This window comes from Trachymyrmex cornetzi, unplaced genomic scaffold, assembly GCF_001594075.2.
Source record: "Trachymyrmex cornetzi isolate Tcor2-1 unplaced genomic scaffold, Tcor1.1 scaffold227, whole genome shotgun sequence".
Taxonomy (NCBI): domain Eukaryota; kingdom Metazoa; phylum Arthropoda; class Insecta; order Hymenoptera; family Formicidae; genus Trachymyrmex; species Trachymyrmex cornetzi.
The window spans coordinates 35908-50502 of NW_017296923.1; the positions used below are offsets into that span (position 1 = coordinate 35908).

The window sequence follows — 14595 nt, forward strand, 5'->3', positions numbered from 1 at the left end:
TTACAATGCGCTTGAGACTAAAGAAGCCTCTAGGCCAGTCCGCTGTGATTGTTGGTCGTCGATTTAAAAAAAAGTAACGGAAAAGTAACGAAAAGTTACTTTCTCAAGTAACGGTAACTGTAACGAGTTACTTTTAAAAATCGGTAACTAGTAACGGTAACTTGTTACTTTTCCTACTCGGTAACGAGTAACTGTAACTTGTTACTTTTAAAAAGTAACTTTCCATTCCCTGTTAATATTTCAGCTTACTTCAGTTAAGCGTTTTGTTTCTATTAAACTATTTACAAGTCCTAACGCTTTCTCTATGGTACATATGTAAAGGCTGTTTTTCCTTCGCCGTTTAATTGGTGGATAACGTCCTTTTGTACTAGCATATTCTTCGATTAAAAATCCTAATTTTAATGCTAATATAGCCATTGATTGAACCTGCATGTATAAATTTATGAGCTCAATTAATATACTAGATCACACAATCGCTTTTTCTAATATATCAATTTCAAAGTGACCTGCCTTTTCCTGTACCAAGGCCACATATGGAAGTATAAAAATAGCATTTTTTTTATTACATATAATCTCCCTGAACATTAATATCTCTGCAACCAAAGTTTTGCCGCCACTTGTTGGCAGAGCATAAATTAAATTCTTCTTAGTATTAATAGCCAATTTTAAGAATTCGTCTTGCCATTCTGTATAAAACAATTAACATTAAAAATCATTCTTATTTCTTACAAATTCGACTTATATTATTGTAAACTTACGATATAATTCACAAATTCCCTTGACTTCTTGTATCAATTTTTTCACAGTGTCTGGTAAACCGTAAAATGAAGAATATGTGGAATTTGTTTCATTTTTTGTCCCTTTTGGTATTGGTACATCATTAGAAAAACGTAGTTTTTTTTTTAAGATTTTACATTGATTTAAGGGTCTAGATTTAGTTTTTAAAATTGGTGACCTATCTTTATCATCCTTTTTAAAATCATTATCTTCCAAAGTATTGTCACCAAAGTTTGTGATATGCAAACACGATGCATCCATTAATTTATCTTGATGTAATATATTTTTACGTAATTGATATACTTTCTCCACATTTTGATCTATATTGTCTAAGTCAGACCTTGTATCCTCTTTGTAAAATGTATCAAATATATCATAATTGCTTATGTTATTGCAACTCTCTGAATTAATTTCTTCCTCATTCTGTGAATCAAATTGAGCAAATATTTGATTCATCAAGGTTTTGTCCTGCCATTCATTCGCATTGGGAGACACACAGAATATTTTGGAGCTAACTGTTGCATCGGTTGCAACGCTTTGCAGCGACTCTTTGGAAACTTGTGCCGTCTCATTGTGCTCTTGGAAATACTGGCGAGTATCTACTGGAACGTATAATCCATTGTCAGGTTCTATATTACATAATAGCGTATTATCCAGCAGTAACAGGGACTCAACAGTACACGGCGACTTAGACCTTCCGTTGTTATTCAATATTTGGCGGTTTTCTTTACCATCATTCAATGCTTCCATTTAACAAGTCAATTCTGAAAGAGTAAATTTTCTTATTTATATTCATAGTATCTCATTCCATTAATCGAAATGCTAAATAATTAATTTTATACCTTACAGTATAATATCAGACAGCAACTGTAAAAAATAACCCTTCTGATCAAACAGCTGTCACGCGGTTCAAAAATCGATTACTCGACTCTCATAATGATGTCCATACTTCGGTCTCCGTGGTGTGCGTTCAAAACCATAACCTGTTGCAACCTCTCGCAACTTCGCGTGATTTGTACGCACGTCTTGTAATCTCAAAAGCCGGAAAGTCGGGTTTCTTGCAGTACGCGTCCTGTTTACAGAACAAAATGCCGAAGAAGAAAACCGGGCAGAGGAAGAAGGCGGAGAAGCAGAAACTTCGGCAGAAGGAGATCAGAGCTGCCAAGGAGCAGATTGACCTGGCCAAATTTCCTTGCAACTCCGTGATGGCGAGTATTTCTCGATCGTAATTGTTATTTATAGTTAAACTATTACAATTGTACTTAAAGTGAAATTAGGTTAATTAGGTACATGCTTGAAATTGAACGAAAGTGAAAATGAAAGTTGCAATCTAGTACAGGGGTGTGTTCACAAATTCAAGGTATTATCATTTTATCCTTGTTGTTCACCAAAGCTACGTTCCAAAACGTCCTCTTCAAGGAAAATTTTATTTGAAAAATATGTAATACAAGTAATGCATATACTAGAGGTCTGTTTTTTATTCCTATACTAGATTGTGCACTACAACTCTCTTTCTCATTTTTGTCAAATATCAAACATGTATCTATCTCATTTTAAGCTCTGAAAGTGTACACTAACCATAGTAAACAAACTCTCTCTTTATATTGTATCAAATAAAATTTTCCTCAGAGAGGACATTTTGAAGTATATAGTCAAACAAGGATAAAATAATACTGGGTATACGTGAGTGAAGTTTCTGTATGCAGTCCAGTAATAAAAAACAAACCTTAAAATGATCTACTTCATGATTCTAATATTATTTCATCTCATAGGAATGCGACAAGTGCAATAAGAAGCAAAAGAGTCGTGCCTTCTGTTATTTCTGTCAGAGTCTACAGCGATTGCCCATATGCGCGCACTGTGGCAAGATTAAATGTATGCTGAAGACAGGAGACTGCGTTGTGCGTCATCCTGGGATCTTCACCACAGGATTAGGAATGGTGGCAAGTAAATCTATGTCTATTACATTATAGAGCTGTCTCTTTAAATATTTATTAGAATATGCTATCACAAATGAAGTATTTTAGGGAGCCATATGCGATTACTGTGAAGCTTGGGTATGTCACGGAAGACGTTGTCTCACCAGTCACGCTTGCATCTGTCCACTGATGGACGCCATTTGTCAGGAATGCGATAGAGGCGTTTGGGATCATGGAGGAAGAATATTTAAATGTTCATTCTGTGATTGCTTCTTATGTGAGGATGATCAATTTGAACATCAAGCATCATGCCAAGTATTGGAAGCAGAAAGTTTCAAATGTAATAGGCGATATACATAAGGAACATTACATTTTTATTTAGTTTCCAATTGTATTTTAACGTAAATTAAAATTTCCAGGCCAATCATGTAATCGTTTGGGACAATACTCTTGTCTTAGGTGTAAAACATGCTATTGTGAAGATCACGTTCGTAGAAAAGGCTTTAAATATGAAAAGAACAAACCTATCCCTTGTCCAAAGTGCAGTTACGAAACATCACAGACTAAGGATCTAAGCATGTCTAGTAAGCATTTACGTGTATATTATTGTAAAACTTGTTATATTGAGTTTGATTTATTCGAATTTCTTTTATAGCGAGAAATCACAAGTTTGGTAGACAAAACCAAGGTGGTCCATCTGAATCTGATGATGAAAACGGATATAATTATGGTAAACCAAGATTCTCTTCTGTTTTTAATAAAAATTTATGTTTCCGTCAATGTAAATTAACTTTGACTTACTTTTTATTCTTTTCTAGTTTTAGGTATTAGAGAAAGATAAAAAGTAATTCAAATTGAGATTAATCTGTGTTGATAAAAATGAGCATTCAAGATTCTAAAAAAATTAAGAATGTATTCATTTTTTTATATCTTTGAGAAAAGATTTTCTTTGTTCAGCAGGAAATCAGGAGTCTTGTTATGGAACTGTTAGCTATTCCAATGACAATGAAGATGATGATGACTATGATGATGATGATGATGATGACGATGACGATGATGATGATGATGATGATGAAGACGAAGATGATGAGGATGACATAGAAGACGATGACGAATCCACAAGTACGGACGAAGAAAAGAAAGATACTATAATGCAAGAAACTCCAGAGAATAGTAAAAATAAAGCTTAGCACTTATTTACAGTGTAAAATAGTATAATTGAATAATATAATTGAAAATGAAATATCAATTATCAAGTTAAATCACGCACAAATATGCGGAAAGAAGTATAAGAATTCAAAAAAAGGGACAATTTCAATATTTTGTAAAATATAAATTGATTTCCAATTCCTAAGTATACATACATTTAATATGCACAATATTTAAATTTGATAATCCATTTTAAACAAATATAGATGATAACAAGCAAAAATTGAAAGCAAATATAATGTTGAATATAATAAAGAAATGACCGTGAAGAAATAAACGTTGTTTATTGTACATGAATTTTATGCAATTTAAATAAGTCTTACAAAATCATATTATACAATCGTAACACATATACATTTAAATATGCGTTATACACGTAATGTTGTGTATTCAGGCGGGAATGCAAAAGTATGAGAACCAAGAGCATTAACACTAGGTAACAATCCAGCGTTTGGAATAATGTTCCAGGACAGTGTTAACGTTACATTCTTATTTCCCCTGTAAAAATAAAAAGCAAAAAACGTATTTGTGTACGTAAGATTAACAAAAATTGCAGAAAAACTTTGCTGCCACAATAATCAACTCTACCTGAGACCTTTGCCATCATCCCAAAAGTAATACTTTGTATTCATATTTTTGAAATCTAGAACAGCATTATCTCCACGAAGAACTATTTTATCCCATAATACTACCTGTCAAACACATTATAAATTTTATTTAAAAACTGATCTTAAGAAAAAAGGAGAATATATATTGTAAATTAATAAACCTGATTAAATAAAGACATACCTGATTAAATTCATTATTTTCTGTCTGATATTCTGCCGTGAGGTATAAGAATAATTGCTTAACATTCCAATTGAACAATGGAGTAAGATGTGAAAGTTTTGTAAGGCAAATATAATTTAAAATATATGAATTAAAAAAATAATTAGAAAGACCAGTGAAAGTTGAACATGGTTCTCAGTGTGTAAAATATGCTATTTTACAGAACAAAATAAGTTATCTTCACTCATGGTATTTTAATTTTTTTTATAAAGTTATAGTATATTCGATTTACTTACTCGACCCGACTCCAAATCAAGGTCTGTTCTTTTTAATTGTAATTCTTGCATATTTTAGCTCTTCTTTTGCAACTAAACAAAATAGACCATTGGCTCGGAGTTGAGTCAAATCAATAAATCAAATACACTATTAGAAATCTAGATGAGGTATAAGTAATTATCTTTATCAAAGCTGAGCTATTTTTATGTAAATTACATGAGACTGCGCGCGATTAGATATTATATAATTTAGATCGGATTCATATAAATAAAATAATTAATAACAAACACTTATATAATATTGTGTGAAAAGGATATCAGTTTGTAAATCAAAAGTCAAGTAACCCAGATCGTTCTTTTCTCTCGATGCACTGTAATCTGGTACATTCTTTCTGCAAAATAAAGTGAATTTACTATAGCAATTGCAAATATGGAAAATTATATGTAACATGTATTAATCTTTGATACATTAGTTTCTCAATATTTGTATATTTAAGACAATGTAGAACAATTTATTTTCTTGCACAGTACGACTCACAAATACAATATGGATCCTTATGAAAGAAACATAAATGTGATTTAATTGAAATGAAATAAACTGTGTAATATAAATTGTATGACACATCATATTTATACATTCACATTTGATACTTACACGACAACTTTAACCGTATTTAACGTAGCGTTCGCTCTGTAATCAATAAAAACTGTCGAGAGAAAACAGCAAAATGTGAGGCAGGCCGAAACGCTTAACGTATATGCCAAGATAGCATTTCCTCGTGTTAGGAACGTGTGCATTATTGTGCCGTCAATAATCGTCAATAATTGTGGCGTTCCTATTAAATTAAAGCAACTCAATCAATACAGCTGTAGATCAACGAATCTCTAACTAACGCGCATTGTTTCCCCGATCGGAACTTTCAACGTCACCAGTTCACTGTTCAACGTGCACGGTCACCGGTTTACGTTCGTAAATGGATCCATACGTATGAGAACTGCAAAGTGGTGTGCTCGCGTTTGCGAGGGAGAATTAAAAGGTGCACGGAAGGTTAAAATAATTTTTTCTCGATGAATTTGGGAACGCACTAAATTGGTTAAAAAAAAGTGCAATGACCGTTCGCGAATCCCTGCGCGATGAGCCGGCTGATTAGTGACTTTCGAAATCTCAATTTTCCGCGTGGCACGTTGGCGGCCCTGACAGTGAGCAGACTGAAGTAGGTCGTATACCGTGGATGCAGCAGAGCGAGGAAGGGTTGGCGCGGCCCGGTTATTTGGACACGTTTATGGTTATCAAGTTTGACAATAAACATCGGACGGTCCTGTATGACTCGGAGTTAACGATACGTCAGCATGGGTGAGTCAACAACGAGCGATTTCTCGCTCTGTGCCACGCATTTATTCCTTAAAAAAAAGGGACTGAATATCGCACGCTACTCCGATTATCGAGGTGGTTTTTCTTACGGTTTCTTACGCGAGATTCTGATGATATCTCCTTACAGGTGGGTTGCTCAGCTACTTTCGTAACCTGCTCGGTAGCCGCGAGATGCGGATCTTGATCTTAGGCCTGGACGGTGCCGGCAAAACCACGATTTTGTACAGGTTTGCATTGACAGTCTCGTTATCTTGATGACTAGCTGTCATTTGTGTTTACACGGTCCATCTAATTACTATTAACTTCTTTGAAGTTTTTTTTATATTTTGGATCTTTTCATCTTTGTGCCTTGAAGTTCTTACATCTTCGACATTTTAAACATAATTTATTTTCTATTTGCTGTGTAATTACACATTAATATTGTGAATATCATAAATAATGTATATAATTTATATTTTATAATTCTATGATATAAATATCCAAACGTAGTAATTCTACGATGATAAGAAAGGAATATGAATATATATATATGATTTATTTATATAAAATTTTAACTATGAAATTGCTATAAGCAAAGTTCTTTAATTGATTGCTTATTAGGTTACAGGTTGGCGAAGTGGTAACTACAATACCAACCATAGGGTTCAATGTAGAACAAGTTACTTACAAAAATTTAAAGTTTCAAGTCTGGGATCTCGGTGGTCAAACGAGTATACGGTATGTCAAATTTGTGTACATGTGAAAGTTGATTTAAAAAAAATTTGTAGAACTATTTTTTTATCCTAAATTTTAATAACTCATGTGCATATATCAGTACATAGCTATCCAAGATTTGTAATATTGTATATTGATTTGATGTATGTTAGTATTTATGGCTGTTGTCTTCTTTATTCAATCTCCATTAAAGAAAAGAAAGCAAGATACATGTGTGAATATCGATACACATTAAGTTAATGCCTTGAATTACAAATCTTAGCACTGCCATGTCATTGTAGCTCATAAAATATATTTTAAATAAACATATTTATACTTTCAGACCATACTGGAGGTGTTACTATTCCAATACAGATGCGATAATTTACGTGGTAGATTCAGCAGACAGAGATAGAATAGGCATATCAAAGGATGAATTAATTCTCATGTTACAAGTAATATTACTTTTTGAACTAATAATTATGCATAGTATTTTTTAAATAAAAAACCTTTATTTTTTCTATTATTTTACATTAATATTAACGATTGTTTTTTAAAAAAATAAGTAATTTAGAATGTATTTTGTATTTCAACAGGAAGAAGAGTTACAAGGCGCGATCTTGGTGGTACTGGCGAATAAACAGGATATGGCGGGATGCCTTAGTGTCGCGGAGGTCCATCAAGCGCTCGGATTGGACGCTCTTAAAAACAGAACCTTCCAAATATTTAAAACTTCCGCGACGAAAGGCGAAGGGCTTGACCAAGCCATGGACTGGTTGTCGAATGCGCTGCAGAGTAGAAAATGATCAATATTACATCACAGTTATTTATATTTGAGCCTTACAAGGGGACTAGTCACATGACTGTCGCTCTAAATGTGTCGTCAGGTTGTCACCGGACACGTGATGTTTTGTTTATTTATTGTAATTATTATATTTTAAATATTTCCTTTACAATTTACAGAGCAAGAATATTTGAGGAATCGCAGTACTTTTTCATAACGGCTGAAATATGTAACAATAAGGGGATCATTTTATCTTTCTATATTTAAGATAATAAACTTAGAGAATTCTTTCAACTTAGAATCTTTTGCACTAATAAATATCTCGTATTATTATTACGCTACTGCTATGCGTAACATTTATTAAACAATTTAGTCAAAATAACTGTCACTATTCATTTAATATTCACGATAATTGAACTTGATATGGAATTCTAAATTGTTTGTAATGGGAATACAAGTATATTGCTATCAAATATACAACACGATTACTAGACAAACAAGAATAAATTTTTGAAAAAAGTTCAAACTCGTAAAACAAAAATACTCCAAAACATTTAAATCGTATCTATGCATAATATACCATTGTCTTTATTGTATCTTAAATCATTATATACAATTTTTTTCTTTCAATACGAGTAAAACAAATTTAAAATGAAACTCAAAGTGGATAGGATACAACATTATACTAGCATTTATAAAAATTGTTACACAATATAAACGAAATAAAATGAATTCTGTGCCGCGAAAGAATCGTGTTAGTGTTAGGAATGATTTCAAGTATGTAGAAGTTTCATCTTGAGTTACATTTTAGTTTATAACTAATATGAAATAATTTTTATATTCGTATTGAGATAATTTTTACCGATTAGCAACAATTAAAATCAAATAATAGACCGGTTAATAAGTTTTAATATATGTTTTGCAATATGTATTTATACTTCCTACTAAATTTTAATAATTTATAAGAAATACATAAATATTTCGTAACAGTTCGAATAGATATTCAAATTAAATTCATTATATATAAATAATAGTAATTTCGTTTGTAGTAGGTAATAGCTTTTATAAAATGAACCTACCTATACGATGTGCGATTTTTACTACCATTCCAGTGCGCCAAACCTTTTAATTCGTTTGATTTTCGCATCCATGTCTAATCGAGATTTCACCCTCATGTAAAATATTGGACAGTCACGGCTGAAAATATATTTGAAAATAATTATTTTGGAATGTTATTCATATTTACTTTTCTACGTGTAAATATTAACTCATTTAATATATATAAAAACATATCCCTATTTGGAAAGAGTATTCTATATTAAAATTAAATATTATAAGCGGTTCAATTAATAAAAATTCAAATTAAAATACAGGAGCTACGAGCCAAAATAATATATTTATAACAATGATAAGTTACCGATGTACAATGGTTATGTATTAACCTGCATGTTAGAATTTGCGTATACTAATTAAAAATTAAATTACAATACATGGCTCAAATGATAAAATTCATAACATACATACAATAGAAACGAGCCGAAATAAATTATTAGTCACAATGTTAAAAAATTATATTTTATATTAATTAATACAACTAACTTAGAGCATATAACTTCTTGATGGAGACTTCCTTGACATCTTTGGCATTCCGCCCACAATTTGGAAAACTTTTCTTCCAGTTTGTGTTGAGCCTGCAACTCGTTATGAAACAGTTCAGTCTCTTGAGGTTCACAATGCTTGCATACTGCCTTGTCTTCTCTGTCAGGTGGTAAAACAGCTTTACAGCCTAAGCACGTCTCTTTTTTACGTGTGAAAGCCGCGAGCGCTCCAACTTGTGAGGTAGCGATGCATCTTGTACGCGTATGATCTCCTTTCAGGAATAGCGACTCTGCCTTGTCGCCGAGGATAGGTTCAAAGATACGTGCAAGAGGTTTCGCCAATTGATTCTCCAGATAATAATTTGTATCTATCGGGATACTATTCTGCAGTGCATACACGGGATCTTCTGCCTTTTGGTATGCCGGTGTGCCTTTAGCTGCGCTTGTGAACACGTACGCCACTCGGTCACCAAGTTTCGGTGCATTTCCAGCGTCTCGTTTCTTCATCTTTGTCGCCAGTTCAACATGAGCTTGCTTTGCCGCATAATCTGTCTTTGTCAGTTCCTTCGTGATGACTAATTGAGATAGATCGATACGGTTACACAAAAGATCGCTAATAACTTGTTTGGCATAATCTACAGCAGCATCTGGATTCCTGTGTATATAATATTATATTATTTATTACTTATCTATATAATATAAATACGACTTAGATAAAGCGTGAAGAAAAAAATACCTTTCAATAAGCAATATTTGCAAACAAGTATTCATCATGTTCGCTACTAATGGACAATTATCTCGGCGCACCGTTTCGAGACCTTTACAATCCATTTTGTCATATTTATCGGGTTTCGTAAAATACAGACCAGCATAACGTTTTTTGCTGATCAAGAGATACGGAAAATACACTTTCTCAAACTCCAGCTTTATAGGCTTAATGAATTTAGATGTCACGTAATCGGCCGCTTCTTTACCGAGTTTCATTGCATCTTCTATATCTTTCACGCCAAACTTAACCATCACAGAATCAGTGTCACCATATATAACTTTCGCATCGTTTTTGTATCCATTTTCTATTCGAAAGTGATTCTCGACTTCTTGCTTTGTTTGCTCTATCATAGTACGTCCATAAGCTGTAACGCTCTGCAATTTATTATATTACATTTATTATGAATATTTTATATTTTTTGTGATATATTTTGCAATGCTCTTTTCATTCAATATGTTTTGAGAATATCGAGAACTTACAGCAGATATTTCCAAGCATGGTAATTTTCCCATCTGCGCACCTGTAAAACCATATACGGAATTCGCCGACACTTTCAAGGCGTATTGTCTGCCATCGAGTACTTTTTGCTTCAAAGGATCCGTTTCTTGTTTTAACTCTGCTTTTGCTTTTTTTCTAGCCGCCAATAGATTCTCCAAAATCTCCGGAAGGATTCCTTTCCTTACAGTATTCTTGATGAATAACGATTTACTAGGAGTTGTAGTAATCTGGTCCTCTTGAATATTGAGCTCTTTCTTATTAGCAATGGTTAATAATGTCGTGTAACATAAGTTGTGTGCCATAATAATGCTAGGATATAAGGAACTGAAATCTAAGGTAGCTATCGGATCATTGTAGTAGCCACATTTAGGTTCAATGACAGTCGCTCCTTCGAATTGTTCGTCGGTACCATGGCCTTGATGTACTGGCATCAAGTAATCTTTTTCTCTAGTCTGATGTCAATAGATATATTTAATTGCCAATATCAAATAGTTATTTCTTTCTGTAATTATGAAAATTTGTTACCTTACGTAAAAGTTGAGAAACAACTTTGATTTGTTGCCCGCGAGTCAATAAGTTAGAAATGGACACTCCTGTTACTCTTGCCATTTCCATGTAGATAATAATACACATTAATTTGTCTAATAATCTAAGTGGTAAGTATGCATCCTTCAAACAGTATACAGCAAGACGTCGACGTGTCTGTGCATTTCCGTTTTGTAATCCCGTAATATCCTTATGCTGGACATCTTCTTTTTGTTCTTGAAGAAAATGATATGATACCGCATTTAAGGTATAAGACCTCAGTTTATAATCTCGAACCAATACCTGAAAAGTACATATTTGTATATTTTTATTAAAGCTGTGAGATATATATATATATATATGTACATACATATATATAAAGAACCGTGTTTACACATTATATAAATTTTCTTACTAGGAATAAATCGAATGGAACTCTTCCTTCAATATTAATCGACTTGTTCTCACGACGACCCAGCTGTTTACTTTGCAGTACATGATCCTTGATTACAGACTTTATATTTTTTATTCGACCGAGAAAGTTGAAGTTTTTAACATTGAGATGTTGTGCGCGATTAATTAAGTATGGAAAGTCAAAATTATTTATGTTATATCCTGTGAAAATGTCAGGATCTAATTGTCGCACAAAATCAGCCCATTTCTTCAGCAAAATAAAATAATATTGTTAATATAGATAATTGATATTACATATCGAATACTTTCCCTATGATTTAATTAACTTACCTCTAACATTAAACTTTCTTTGTCAAAGCTCAGAACTTGGGAACCGACGATAGGCGCGCAAGTATCGAGAGTGAAAATATTTCTTAAAAATGGTTCAGACTCGCCCTGTCTTATGACCATGTTAGCAATTTGTATCACAGGATCATGTTTTGCTTCCGGGAAGATACCTGCAGAAAGGATTTATAATTAAATTAATGTATAATAAAAGGCATCAGAGTTAAAGGAGAAAAAGCAATGACAATAATTACCTTCGCGTCCAGCGCATTCAATATCAAAACTAAGAATTCTGAATGGAGCTATTTTTGACCATTCCCCTTCCGGTGCATGAGCTACAAAAGCATCCCATGCAACATCCATTTCCAATTGACATCGTGTAGTTGATTCTAACATGTGTCCATGCTGGCCACGTAATTTCCAGCTTCCTGGTGGTAATTCAATCCAAGAACAACCAACTACTGACGTATCAACCATGAACCTTGCATTTAAATGATCAAATATAAAAAAATTAATGTTGTAATTTTGATAAAAATGTAAAAATGTAAATATAAATAATAATACATAATGTTATACGTCTACACTACCTGATATCAAAATCGATGTTACTCTCAAACGCTCTATAGTGATAATTGAATGCAGTATACACTGTATCTTGTTCTAATAATCTTTTACAAGGTGCTATCAATTTTGGAACTGCCACTGTAATTTTCAAAAATGGCAACTTATCATTTCCTCCGTATCCATACATTGATTGTTTATGGACTAACTCGACTGCTAGGATGGCATCTTGTATGTTATCTGGATTTGATTTCATATCCTTCTTTACAGCTTGATTAAGAGCCTCCTATATTCCAAAGATTCTGGTGTTAATTACTTCTTAAATCTCAACACAAGTTTTATTAAAATAAACGTACTTTGAATAGCCTACAGCGATCGTTCGTAAAATTCAATGGTGCTGATACAAACAAATATGGACAAAAACCATGGACATGGCAACAGACAGAATTTCCTTGTTCCGTAACACCAAACATTCTCATTATCGGTACAGGTCCTACTTTACTACCTGGCATTCCAGGAAGAGGTTTACCTATATACAATCATAAATTTTATAATACTGATATATTTTTAATTGATAGACTTGTTCTGCTTTTTAAATACACACACACACACACACACACACACACACACACACACACACACACACACACACACACAAAAAAACACATTATTGGGCACATTCAAACCGGACAAAGCTGCTAGCCTGCTCGCCGAGCGATTGAATGTAATTGCTTGGATCTATAAGTAATAACTAATTATATTCATTTGTTTGACAAGCAGACTAGCTGCTTTGTTAACTTGAACACATCCATTACCTATATAATGATCAATTTCAATTTGTTGAAATGACAGTGTATCAACTTTTGGATTCAAAGGCAGTGGAGGAGCTCTGCTCCATTTTGCAGATGTATTTTCTTGTTCAGGTCCCTACATAAAATACAATTACCAATGAATAATAAATTTGTATACATATTATTACATATAACATAAAAGATATAAACTATATACATTTATTTAAATAGAAAATTAATTTTAGATTAACGGAAATATGATTTAGACATACTTCTCCAATTAACAGTGTCTCATCTAAAAAATCTTCATCTGCAAGATCCATAGTGGCCAATTCTGCCTCAAATGAACTAGGCTTCTCCTCATCTTCATCTCTGTTTGACAAGATTAATATACAAATTTTAAAATTTATTGTATCACACAAGAAAAATATGATACTGTAGATATTTAATATTATGTAATTTTTCAAATCATAGTAATTAAATACAAATCAATATCAGTCAACAAAACTTCATTAAAAATGTAAAATAATAACAAATATTTGTTCAAATTTATTGTATACACAAAAAAAACACGTTTCTTAAATAACACTAAATTTTAGACTTAGATAAATAGATACAAAGCAAGCATATTCATTCAATTAAATGATATTAAAAAAGTATTAATGAATGTAATAGTATTATGATGAATTGTTAATAGCTGAAAATACAATGTAGACAAAAAATAGAGGTTAACAAAAGTACTAGATTTAGTAGCGAGACAAATAGTTACCTAAATTTGGACCTCTTTGCTGCCGAAGGTGCTGAAAACGGTTTTCGATTTATTTTACTCATGTCTTTTGTTGTGACACGTAAAACTTACGCGAAAAGACACAAAATACAAGAAGCCGAGCTCCTCAATCATACGAAGAAAGGCGGGAACGATTTTATGGCGCAATTTGATTATTAGTCTGCACTGTTACACTTTAAAGTACATGAAAATATATGGAAAAAATAATGTATCATAAACATTTTGATAATTCGATTGATAAAATATTCCATTTGTTAGCCTGATAAAAATGTGATAATATCAATATTATGTATTTCACTGATCACAATCATATCTTTGTGCTGTGTCTTTCTATCTTAAATAACTTTGTTTATTAACGTTCTCAATGCACCAGTACAGAATAGTGCAATCTCTACCAATCTCTGGGTGCGGTCCACTTAGCGCTACAAACGCTTCGGAAGCATTTGACTGACCAATCAGAAGAAAGAATTTCACTAATTGACCAATCAAAAAATGCTTCGAAACATTTGTAGCATCAAGTGGACTGTAGCC

General features: G+C 32.6%; 5 protein-coding genes across 6 annotated transcripts in view; 2 read left to right on the forward strand and 3 right to left on the reverse strand.

Annotated features, from left to right (window-relative positions):
• The window catches only part of mus301 (mutagen-sensitive 301), a 5159-nt gene extending 3463 nt beyond the window's left edge, over positions 1–1696 (reverse strand). The window contains exons 1-4 of the mRNA XM_018506606.1: positions 1620–1696; positions 759–1541; positions 511–686; positions 250–426 (exon numbers count right to left, since the gene is read on the reverse strand). Coding sequence (XP_018362108.1) covers positions 250–426; positions 511–686; positions 759–1527 — 1122 coding nt within the window. The 5' untranslated portion in view covers positions 1528–1541; positions 1620–1696. The remainder of the gene's footprint in view (positions 1–249; positions 427–510; positions 687–758; positions 1542–1619) is intronic.
• A 26-nt stretch (positions 1697–1722) lies between these two features.
• Noa36 (zinc finger protein 330 homolog Noa36) lies at positions 1723–4061 on the forward strand. Of its 2 annotated transcripts, none has more exons than XM_018506607.1 (6): positions 1723–1985; positions 2550–2720; positions 2805–3036; positions 3116–3280; positions 3352–3426; positions 3654–4061. In XM_018506607.1, the coding sequence occupies exons 1-6, from the start codon at positions 1866–1868 to the stop codon at positions 3884–3886; spliced, it is 996 nt and encodes a 331-aa protein (XP_018362109.1). In that variant the 5' UTR covers positions 1723–1865; the 3' UTR covers positions 3887–4061. The 2 variants fall into 2 exon arrangements, with proteins under 2 accessions (XP_018362109.1, XP_018362110.1); XM_018506608.1 differs by having other exon boundaries at positions 1725–1985; positions 3657–4061.
• A 103-nt stretch (positions 4062–4164) lies between these two features.
• On the reverse strand, positions 4165–6047 carry Spase22-23 (Signal peptidase complex subunit Spase22-23). Its single transcript, XM_018506576.1, has 6 exons — positions 5879–6047; positions 5604–5784; positions 5267–5340; positions 4695–4783; positions 4494–4597; positions 4165–4403 (listed from the first exon to the last, which is right to left on the reverse strand). Exons 2-6 carry the CDS (start codon positions 5744–5746, stop codon positions 4274–4276), a joined length of 540 nt encoding a protein of 179 aa, XP_018362078.1. The 5' UTR covers positions 5747–5784; positions 5879–6047; the 3' UTR covers positions 4165–4273.
• Positions 6048–6170: 123 nt separating this feature from the next.
• Positions 6171–8035, forward strand: Arl1 (ADP ribosylation factor-like 1). The gene is made up of 5 exons (XM_018506603.1): positions 6171–6302; positions 6448–6547; positions 6921–7037; positions 7357–7468; positions 7610–8035. Exons 1-5 carry the CDS (start codon positions 6299–6301, stop codon positions 7817–7819), a joined length of 543 nt encoding a protein of 180 aa, XP_018362105.1. The 5' UTR covers positions 6171–6298; the 3' UTR covers positions 7820–8035.
• On the reverse strand, positions 7726–14185 carry PolD1 (DNA polymerase delta 1, catalytic subunit). Its single transcript, XM_018506598.1, has 14 exons — positions 14047–14185; positions 13550–13649; positions 13302–13413; positions 12843–13015; positions 12513–12772; positions 12180–12406; positions 11932–12098; positions 11603–11848; positions 11188–11490; positions 10644–11114; positions 10132–10538; positions 9397–10050; positions 8877–8994; positions 7726–7801 (listed from the first exon to the last, which is right to left on the reverse strand). The coding sequence occupies exons 1-13, from the start codon at positions 14106–14108 to the stop codon at positions 8898–8900; spliced, it is 3279 nt and encodes a 1092-aa protein (XP_018362100.1). The 5' UTR covers positions 14109–14185; the 3' UTR covers positions 7726–7801; positions 8877–8897.
• Between the last annotated feature and the right edge of the window lie 410 nt (positions 14186–14595).

Bases quoted from the DNA above. Each gene is read 5' to 3' on its own strand.
- Spase22-23 (XM_018506576.1), bottom strand. From the start codon at position 5,746: ATGCACACGTTCCTAACACGAGGAAATGCTATCTTGGCATATACGTTA. The intron at 5,341-5,603 runs GTAAGTATCAAA...TTTATTTTGCAG, and splicing joins AATACGGTTAAAGTTGTCGT to AAAGAATGTACCAGATTACA. The intron at 4,784-5,266 runs ATATCCTTTTCA...CAAAACTTTCAC, and splicing joins GACTTTTGATTTACAAACTG to ATCTTACTCCATTGTTCAAT.
- PolD1 (XM_018506598.1), bottom strand. From the start codon at position 14,108: ATGAGTAAAATAAATCGAAAACCGTTTTCAGCACCTTCGGCAGCAAAG. The intron at 13,016-13,301 runs GTAATGGATGTG...GATTGTATATAG, and splicing joins TGAAATTGATCATTATATAG to GTAAACCTCTTCCTGGAATG. The intron at 12,099-12,179 runs GTAATTATTGTC...TCCTTTCTGCAG, and splicing joins TGAATGCGCTGGACGCGAAG to GTATCTTCCCGGAAGCAAAA.
- Noa36 (XM_018506607.1), top strand. From the start codon at position 1,866: ATGCCGAAGAAGAAAACCGGGCAGAGGAAGAAGGCGGAGAAGCAGAAA. The intron at 2,721-2,804 runs GCAAGTAAATCT...GAAGTATTTTAG, and splicing joins CCACAGGATTAGGAATGGTG to GGAGCCATATGCGATTACTG. The intron at 3,427-3,653 runs GTAAACCAAGAT...TTCTTTGTTCAG, and splicing joins TGAAAACGGATATAATTATG to CAGGAAATCAGGAGTCTTGT.
- Arl1 (XM_018506603.1), top strand. The intron at 6,548-6,920 runs GTTTGCATTGAC...ATTGCTTATTAG, and splicing joins AAAACCACGATTTTGTACAG to GTTACAGGTTGGCGAAGTGG. The intron at 7,038-7,356 runs GTATGTCAAATT...TTATACTTTCAG, and splicing joins GGTGGTCAAACGAGTATACG to ACCATACTGGAGGTGTTACT.